Source organism: Arachis ipaensis, chromosome B3 (assembly GCF_059453495.1).
Source record: "Arachis ipaensis isolate K30076 ecotype BB chromosome B3, ASM5945349v1, whole genome shotgun sequence".
Classification (NCBI taxonomy): Eukaryota; Viridiplantae; Streptophyta; class Magnoliopsida; order Fabales; family Fabaceae; genus Arachis; species Arachis ipaensis.
The window spans coordinates 8,998,143-9,008,094 of NC_142438.1; the positions used below are offsets into that span (position 1 = coordinate 8,998,143).

The window sequence follows — 9,952 nt, forward strand, 5'->3', positions numbered from 1 at the left end:
ACGGCACCCAAGATATGCAAGATATTTTGTTACAAACTAGCTAAAAACAGAAAAAAGTTATTCATACAGAACGAGAATACATTCACTTTAGCCAAGAAACTGTTATTAGTTTATTACACGTAAATTTGTTCAAATAAGACACATAAAAAGATATTAATATATTATACAACAACAGTATTGAGGCAAATTGACTATATATATGACAAAGTATTGAAAAACTTAATGGTCTTATTCTTGCAAGTTAAACTGGAAGGGGCTTTCTTCAAATTCATATGCAATCTCAATTAGCTTTGATTCTGAGCCTTTCAAACCACCAAAGTTTATACCAAATGGAACACCTTTACTATCATACTCTGCAGACACATTTATTCCAGGGAATCCTCGAATGAAAAGCAAAGGTGCAACACTTGAACCAGGTGTTACGAATGCATCAAGTTTATAATCACTCACCAGTTTCTCAAAGCCTTCTCTTGATAGTCTTGCTGTCGCGCCAATTCCATTTGTTGTTTGGGCTAACAAGAAGATGTCTTGACCAAACTCATTGATCTTTTCCTAAATAGTTATTTGAAGCAAGAGTTAATCACTGTGAACTTTGATGTTCTGCATAAAATTAATCAAGTTTTGTCAATGAAGGAAACATTTGATTATACAAACCAAATCTGCATTCTCATTGGTTGCTTCAATTCAAGAAATCATAACCCTAAACCATCATACAACAATGAACAATTATCCGAACTATTCCATTGATTATGGATCCTTACAGATCTTAGCCATCCATCACAGAGAGTTATAAAAGGAATGCGCGTCAAATTTGAAGCTAATAAAGGTTAACGCGTTTCTAGTAAAAACTAAAATGTATCTCCCACTTCAAAGTGTTTTCTTTTACTCAGAGTAAACTACTCAATAATCAATACAAGAATTTTCAACTAAAACAAGCCCGTTGACTTCTCTCTCTCTCTCTCTCTCTCTCTCTCTCTCTCTCTATATATATATATATATATATATATATATATATATATATATAGCATCTCATTTCCATAGAAGTAATCCTTATTGCATTCATATTCACAGTTCAATAGTTCACACAGTATATTCCCTGTACAATGGAATGCGTGAGAATCCAGAGCACCTTGTCTCATAGGAAGAATTGGAAATATGATGTGTTTGTGAGTTTCAGAGGCGAGACTCGCTTCAACTTCACCGATCATCTTTTTGCTGCTCTCCACAGACACGGCGTACTTGCCTTCAAGGATGATACAAAAATCGAGAAAGGAGGACCTATATCAGCAGGGCTTGTGCAAGCTATTGAAGGATCACAGGTTCTGATTGTGGTCTTCTCTATCAACTATGCTTCCTCTACATGGTGCTTGCAAGAACTCGCAAACATAGCTGATTGCATTCAAATCCCAGGACACACTGTTCTGCCAGTTTTCTATGATGTGAGTCCAACTGAGGTGAGAAGGCAAAGTGGGAAATTTGAAAAAGCATTTATGAAACATGAAGAGAGATTCAAAGATGATGCAGAGATGATGGAGCAAGTGGCAAGATGGAGGGGAGCTCTAACACAAGTAGCCAATCTCTCTGGCTGGGATGTGAAGAAGGATAAGTGAGTAACCAATTTTATGTTTTCTGTTTATTCTTTTGAAATAATTTGATCACCAATCTAACATTAATTAACACATTTCAAAGCTTTTATTAAACAATTATGGTTGGTGTCTCATCTATTGTCGTTTTCTTGTGCTGTCGTGAAGATTTTGTTTTTTCTCTCTTTTTTTTTCTTCTCCCTTGGATCTTTGTAGGTCACAATCTGCTGAGATTGAAAAAATTGTCAAAGCGGTAACAAACATATTGAGTCCCAAACCATCATCAAGTCTATCTAATGATGTAGTTGGGGTGTACTCCCATTTAGAAGAACTAGAAAAGCTTCTAGTTTTGGACTCGCATGATGATGTTCGAGTTTTAGGCATTTGTGGAATGGGTGGCATAGGAAAGTCAACTCTTACCACCATTTTATATGAAAAGATCTCTCATCAATACGACATTTCATGCTTTATGGATGATGTAAGCAAAACTTATGCAGATTGTGGTCCACTTGGTGTGAAAAAGCAACTTCTTTGTCAAGCTTTCGTGGAAGAAGAATTTCTAATATGCAATCTTTCGGCAGCAACTAATTTGATTCAAAATAATTTATGCCATAGAAAGGTTCTCATAGTTCTGGATAATGTTGATCAGGGGATTCAGTTGGAGAAGTTGGCTTTAAAACGGGAATGGCTAAGTAGAGGGAGCAGAATAATCATAATTTCTAGAGATGAACATATATTGAGAGAGCATGGAGTGGATGATGTTTACAAAGTTCAACTCTTAAATGATGAGAATGCTCTCCAATTGTTTTGTAGAAAAGCTTTCAAATGTAACCATGTTATAGAAGGTTATGAAAGCCTGACAAATTCTGCATTAACATATGCTAATGGACTGCCATTAGCAATTAAAGTATTGGGTTCTTTTTTATTTGGCCGAAGTATATCCGAGTGGAGGAGTGCTTTGGTTAGATTGAGAGAAAACCCAACAAAAGATATTATGGATGTGTTACGAATAAGTTATGATGGACTTGAGGATATGGAAAAGGAAATGTTTCTTGATATTGCATGTTTTTTTTCTAACGAGAATGAATATTATGTAAAGAACATTTTATGTATTCGAGGGTTTCATCCTGATATTGGTATAAGAATTCTCATTGATAAATCACTTATAACTTGTGACTGGTCGGCCATAGTTATGCATGATTTGTTGAGAGAGTTGGGTAGAAGTATTGTTCGAGAAAAATCACCCAAAGAGCCAAGAAAGTGGAGCAGGTTATGGAATCAAAAGGATCTAAGCAATGTCTTGCGGGAAAACAAGGTAAAATAGTTATTGAGAATATTGTTGTTGGCTGCAATTTTTGGAAACTGAATTATTTTAAAAGTTCTAATGTTTCAGATAGCAGAAAATCTTGAAGCCATAGTTCTACCAAGATTTCTTGAAATTAGGGAAGAGTTGTCAGTTGAAGCTTTATCACAAATGAGCTGCCTTAAATTACTCATACTCACAGAAGTGAATTTTTGGGGATGCCTTAATTTTCTTTCTAATGAGTTGGGATATCCTTTCACATGTTTGCCATCAAGCTTTCAGCCAAATAAACTCGTTAAATTAATCCTGCATCACAGCAACATCAAAGAACTCTGGGAGGGAATAAAGGTATGGTAGATACCACCATCTTTACTCATGTTGATTTTAACAAAAGTAGCTTCAAATTGTTCTCAAATCCTTAACATTTTTCTATTATTACACGTAGTCTTCCTTCTTTGTATTATGGCTTAAGATTCTTCTTACCTTTCTATCTCACTCTCTTGACATTATAGGATCTACATAATTTGACACATTTGGAACTATGTTATTCCAAAAGCCTTGTAAACATACCAAATTTATCTCAGGCCCCAAATCTTTCGCGACTAGATCTTAAAGGATGTGTTAAACTTGTTCGCCTTCATCCATCCATTGGCTGTTTAAAAAACCTGGGTTACTTGAATCTGGAAAACTGCAGAAGTCTTGTTAGTATTCCCAACAACATATTTGATCTTAATTCTCTTTATGATTTAAATCTATCTGGCTGTTGGAAATTACTTAAAGATCAGTTGTTAGAGCAACCAAGGCAAAGCAAGCAGTTGAATACAGGTCAAAGTGTACAAAGGCACATGACATCCTCCATATGCAAAACTCTTACAAGGCCTCTCCATTTTTTGTCTTCTAGAAGGTGCTCCAATTCAATTGGTTTGTTGGTGCCTTCTCTGTCTCGTTTCCCAGCTTTGGTATCTCTTGACATAAGTTTCTGTAATCTAGTTGAAATTCCTGATGCAATTGGACAGTTATGTTGTTTAGAACGTTTAAACATAGGGGGGAACAATTTTGTTACACTACCTCATTGCATCAAGGAACTTCCCAAGCTAAGGGAGTTGAACTTGCAGTACTGTAAGCAACTAAAGTGGTTGCCAAGTACCCTTTTGCCCATAGGAGGAGGTAGCCATGGAAGACTTTACTATGGAGGAATATTTGTGTTCAACTGCCCTAATTTGAGTGACACAGAAAGTTGTGGTGTCACAGTTATTTCATGGATGATAAAAATGATTCAGGTACCAGTCTCAAGTCCTCCTTTGTTTTGCCATTTTGCTGTTGTCTCTGTATGGTATGAACTTATGCTGTTATACATACCTAATTTGTATGGTGGCAGGTGAACATGCAATGCTCTTTCCCCAGATGTTCAATTAAAGTTATTATTCCAGGAACTGAAATTCCAAGGTGGTTCAACAAACAGAATACAGGTAATTAATTCAATGAAGGTGGATCCATCTCCCATTGTGGATGACAATAATTGGATTGGCATTGCTTCTTGTGTGGCATTTGTTGTACATGGTGCTCCAACTGAATATCCTCCTATTCTATTTGGTTGTGGTTTTCGTCGTAATCCAGATAAGGCCGTTTGTTCCATTGCTCCAATACGTCTTAAGAAAGATTGGATCACAACTGAATTAGATAATATGTTGTTAATGTTTTTATCCAGGGATGTTTTCATTAATAATTATGTAAGTGTTTTAAAAGAAGGAGCATCTGATCTTGATGGTATTGAATTGGTTGCATTGACTCGTTATCTAGAAGAAGTAGTAGAAGTGAAGAGTTGTGGGTACGGTTGGGTATTTAAGGAAGATTTGGAACATTTAAACCTAAAGAGGATGTATAGCGCCAACTCTTCAGCTCACAATCAGAAGCACAAGTTTTTGAAAATTCAAGATGACCAATAGCTGGCAATATTTATTCATGAAATGAATTAAAATGTTGTATTGGCAAAGGTGGAAAGTGTTTATTTGTTTCCTTGCTTATTGTAAATGAAAAGTATTATTTTAGCACAATGCGTCTTTTACTTCTATTTTTCATGTTTATTCATTGGTCCCATAAATGATCCCAAGCCAATATGATATAAGAGTCTATAAATTCCAGCAGTCTTAATATTTAAGAAAGAAGTACAAAGGGCAATCTTAAAAGATAATGGTTGAGAACCTCATTACTTGGACTAAATAACAAAGAATTATTAGTTTTTGTTTAGAATTTGAGTTAGCTAGCTGGGAAAAAAAATATACAAAAGTTGCTAAAGTGAAAGATCAATTTGTATTATGTCTACAAAGAATCCAAGGTATATATCTTTTTTACCAATTAGCTAAAAATAGAAAAAAAGCTAAAAAATAGTTATATTGAGAAAGATAACCAGACAATAGTTACTTTAACCAAGAAGTTAAGATTCATTATTACACATAAATTTTTTCAAATAGGACACACAAAAAGACATTATAGTTAAACAATAGTATAGTTCATGAGACAATTGACAACATGTATGACAGTATTAAAACAGATAATTGTCTTATTCTTGCAAGTTAAACTGGAGGGGCTTTTTAGTTGCTTGTTTAAATCCATATGCAATCTCAATTAGCTTTGATTGATCCTTTCAAACCACCAAAGTTTATTCCAAATGAAACACCCTTATTATCATACCCTGCAGGCACATTTATTCCTGAGAATCCTCTAATAGTAAGCACAGATGCAACACTTGAATCAGGTGTTACCAATGCGTCAAGTTTATAATCACTCATCAATTTCTCAAAGCCTTCTCTTGATAGTCTTGCTAGATTGGCCAGTGCCGCCTTCTCTGTTGTGCCAATTCCATTTGTTGTTTGGTGCTAACAAGAAGATGTCTTGACCAAACTCATTGATCTTTCTCTAAATAGTAGTTATTGAAACAAGAGTTAATCATTCTGAACTTTAAAGTTCTGCATAAAATTAATCAAGCTTTTTAGTGAAGGAAAAAATTGATTATACATACCAGAGCTGCATTCTTTTGGTTAAAGGCTATAACATCTGCCAAGGATCTCACCGGCGAAACCACCAAGTTCTTGAGATAAGAATTGAAGGATAGTTTGAACTCAGAAGCAAGTGCTACTGCTTCACCACTTTTGGTCACATTTAAGATACTATTGATATTGGTTATCTGGAGATTATCTACTACAACTGCTCCTTGATGTCTTCAATTTTCATGTTATATATACATTTTCATTAGGTAGGCGTACTGATTGAGAAAATGAAATATTTTGAAAATTAAACATTTAAAGCACTAACAAAACCACTAACATCATTCACTATCCAAACCACTAACAAAACCACTTGTATGACAATCCTATCTAACTTAGCAACGGTACATAATGACTACCATTCTATCACACCAAAGGTAAAAATATATATAAAAAAAATAACTGATTCGCTCCTATTTTAAAAGAACAAGTTCGCACTAACCTCTTCATTGATAACACCAGCTATATGGGCTATTCCATCCAAATGATAAAGTCGGTCCAGATTATCCCCCATCGGCTAAATATTCTGCTCAAGCCTTTGTTGGAGTCGTACGGAGGTCATTTTTTCTGGAATTTGGTGGGGCATGGATTTAGAATAGTGGTTCGAATGAGGTTACTTCGAACTCTTTATATAGGGAAGGTGCATGTAATTCGAATGAGTAGGATTCGAATTACCAACGGCAGCCAAAACAAAGAGTAATTCGAAACAGCCTGTTTCGAATTACTATGGGCACGAAATTCTGGCTAGTTTGAATGATGCTAATTCAAACTAGTATGTGTTAGTGTGTATAATTCGAATTAGGGTAATTCGAATTAGTATGTGTTAGTGTATGTATGATTCGAATTACTATGAGGAAAAAAGACAGATAGGTCCCTGACTTTTTAACTTTTTGACAAATATATCCCTGACAAAATTTAAATACAAAAAAGTCCCTGACTTTAACAAACGGAGGACAATTTAGTTCTTCCATCTATTTGTCTCTCATACACCGAACGGAACTGGCTGACGTGGCTGAAACGGTGTCCAGGTGTCCGTTACGGTGCCACGCTGGAAGAAGAATAAAGTTCGAAGGACAAATAAATCCTTGACGTCATTTTACAAATAAAGTTCGAAGGACAAATAGGTCCTTGAGAATTTTTTTTTTCAAAATTAATAAACTCCTTTCCTAAATTCTCTCATCTACCTCTCTCTATTTTTATTTTTCTCTACTATTTTTACTCTATATATAATTATATTTTATATTAGTAATTTGACAAATTAAAATATATTTTAGATATTTTTTACAATTAAAATATTTTAAATGTAAAAATATACACATTAAATTATTTTAAAGTTTAGATAACGAATGTTAAAATTAATTATTAACAAAAAATTAGACTTTTTCTTATAAAAATAATAACTAAAAATCTTATTATTTAATTTTTTATCTGCAGATATCTTGGTATTCTTAGTCAAAAACTTTTGTCAATTTATGACTTTTTTGTAAAAGTAGTTTGATTTTATAAATCTTTTGTGTCATACATAATTTATACTGTTAGAACAAAGTGAACTATAATTTAAAAAAAAATTATTCTCGTAATGTTATTATGGATAAAAATACTAGTTCTAATATAATACACAAATGCACTAATGCTAACTTAATACATGAATGAACTAATGCTAACTTGATGCATAAATGAACTGATGCTACCTAATGACACTGGTATGATGAAAACTGAACTAATGCAATTTAACAAATTCTAATATAATACACAAATACACTAAAACTGAACTAATGCAATTTAAGAAAAAAAAGTAGAGTTAATAGTCATTTTCGTCCCTGAAAGATACCTCGATCTCCATTTTCGTCCCCTAAAGTCAAAATTAATCAAAAGCCTCCTCGAAAAATACCTGACTTGATCACGTTCGTCCTTCCGTTATCTCCGCAGTTAAGATGGCAAACGTCCGCTTATGTGACCCGTTAACTGCCAAGGTGGCAAAGAACCAAAACGACGTCGTTTTGGTAGAATGCCTACTGGCGTCGAAATGTCGCCGTTTTATCTTCAAAAGGGGGTAAGTTTCCGAATTTCGATCACAAACAATTGTTCATCAATGGATTCTTTCTCCCAAAAACCTAAACCCAGAAACTCTCACTACCCAGAAGTAATCGATTCCAACCTCGAAGCCAATTCGTCCTTCCAAAAACCTAATCATCAACAGCAGAGTTCTCTCTACCCTTCCCTTGACGTTGATGACCTCAGCGACCTTGTCCAAACCCTATTTCCCCGAAATGACACCAGAAGCAGCGATGGTAGTGTTCATTCGCCGTCTGCTCCACCGGCCGCTACCGAGGAGGTCCTCATCAGGATCCCCGGCGCCATCCTCAACCTCGTCGACACCCACTACAGCGTCGAGCTCGCTTCCGGCGACTTCTCCATCATCCGCCTCCGGCAGGGTGACAGCGCCGTCGCCGTTTACGCCTGCGTTGCCGACAAGATCCAATGGCCCCTCGCCAAGGACGAAACTGCCGTCAAGGTCGACGACTCTCACTACTTTTTCTCCTTCCGACCTCCCATGGGCTCCGAATCCAATTCCGATTCCGACGAAGAAGATCAGCGTAGCCGCGGGTAAGATAAGAACGGTTCCGATCTGCTAAGCTATGGGTTGACGATTGCGTCAAAGGGGCAATAGGGTTCCACTTCCCCATTCTTCTGCTACTCTCTCTTCATCTTTCTCTCTTTCCACCTCTCACTCTTCACTCTTCAAACCCAGGTACCCCCTTTTTCTGTTTCTTTACATGTTTTTGCATATCAATAAACTTGGTACCCCAATTTGTTGGGAAAAAAAGGAAGAATTTTTAGTGCCAACAACCCAACAAACGCTTTCTAAATGCCCTTTTCTTCTGCTTTGTTTTGCTGAATATTTAAACCATGAGGGGTTGGTTCGTTTTGCGTTTTAACACTGTAACATTAAGTGATGAGAGATTTTGTGGTTTTAATAGGGTGAGTTTACAGCTGGGAAAGTTGCCTAGTTTCCGTTTGGTGCAAAATGGTGTCACACCAAGGGCGTATTATGTCTTCACTCTCAGCAGCTGAAACTTCTCAGAAGAGTGAAAGTTCAAAAGCTTATGGTTCTGATCAAATTCAGGTATTTTTTTAGTTAGTTCATATCTGGATTAATAATGCAATTTAATGAAACTAGTTAACTGCATATTGGAAGTGATTTGTGCTATTGTGTTGAAAAGAAAATTGAGTGCCTGTATTTCTTGTCACTTATTGTGGGTTGCTTCACCAAATATGCTTTAGAAGTGGCACAGGCTTAATATAGTTGTAACTTTCATAGGTACTTGAAGGCTTGGATCCTGTTAAGAAAAGACCTGGAATGTATATTGGAAGCATTGGCCCGCGTGGGTTGCATCATAGTTTTGTGGTGTATTTTATCTGATTGAACCAGAGTGCATCTTAGGTTTATGAAATTTTGGATAATACTGATTTTGCTGTACATAGTATACTGATTTTGCTTTCTATATTAATCAAGAACTATGCTATGATATTGTGCATATGGAATTACTAAAATTTGCAGTACATCTTTTTCAATGTTTTTAGCTCTTGAAGCTTCTACTGTAATAAGTAATTCCATTTTGAAAAGTTAAATCTGACTTTTGAGCTATTTGAGCTACTTTTACTATCTGTTGGGTGATTTTGAGCTTTTAACTATACATACTAATTTCACTCGTGGAATGCAGATTCCTACCGACTTACATTTAGTTACAAAAAAATTGCCTTTGGGGAAAAAATTAAAAAAAATTATATAAGGACTAATTTGATTATTTTTTAAAATTTTAGAGATGAAAATGATTTACATATGAATTTTTAAGGACTATTTTGATTAAAAATAACTTTTTCACATGTCAAGTGACACGTGGCATGCCACGTGTCACTGATCCGACACGTCAACCAATCATCTCGTGACACATGGCATCACCCACCACGTCATCATGTGCCACGTGGCACTTAACGTGACACGTCATCATCCAACTGAC

The 9,952-nt window shown here is 35.5% G+C and overlaps 1 protein-coding gene and 2 pseudogenes across 2 annotated transcripts; 2 read left to right on the forward strand and 1 right to left on the reverse strand.

The window, feature by feature from the left end:
• Window positions 1–1,071: 1,071 nt before the first annotated feature.
• LOC107632253 (disease resistance protein RUN1-like) lies at window positions 1,072–4,987 on the forward strand (annotated as a pseudogene). The gene is made up of 5 exons (XR_015907365.1): window positions 1,072–1,606; window positions 1,800–2,898; window positions 2,977–3,234; window positions 3,399–4,166; window positions 4,265–4,987. The product of XR_015907365.1 is annotated as a disease resistance protein RUN1-like (transcript).
• Window positions 4,988–5,507: 520 nt separating this feature from the next.
• LOC148569776 (putative amidase At4g34880 pseudogene) lies at window positions 5,508–6,444 on the reverse strand (annotated as a pseudogene).
• Window positions 6,445–7,941: 1,497 nt separating this feature from the next.
• On the forward strand, window positions 7,942–9,600 carry LOC107628753 (protein EARLY-RESPONSIVE TO DEHYDRATION 7, chloroplastic). The gene is made up of 3 exons (XM_021118027.2): window positions 7,942–8,537; window positions 8,912–9,057; window positions 9,253–9,600. Exons 1-2 carry the CDS (start codon window positions 7,957–7,959, stop codon window positions 9,003–9,005), a joined length of 675 nt encoding a protein of 224 aa, XP_020973686.1. The 5' UTR covers window positions 7,942–7,956; the 3' UTR covers window positions 9,006–9,057; window positions 9,253–9,600.
• The last annotated feature ends 352 nt before the right edge of the window (window positions 9,601–9,952 follow it).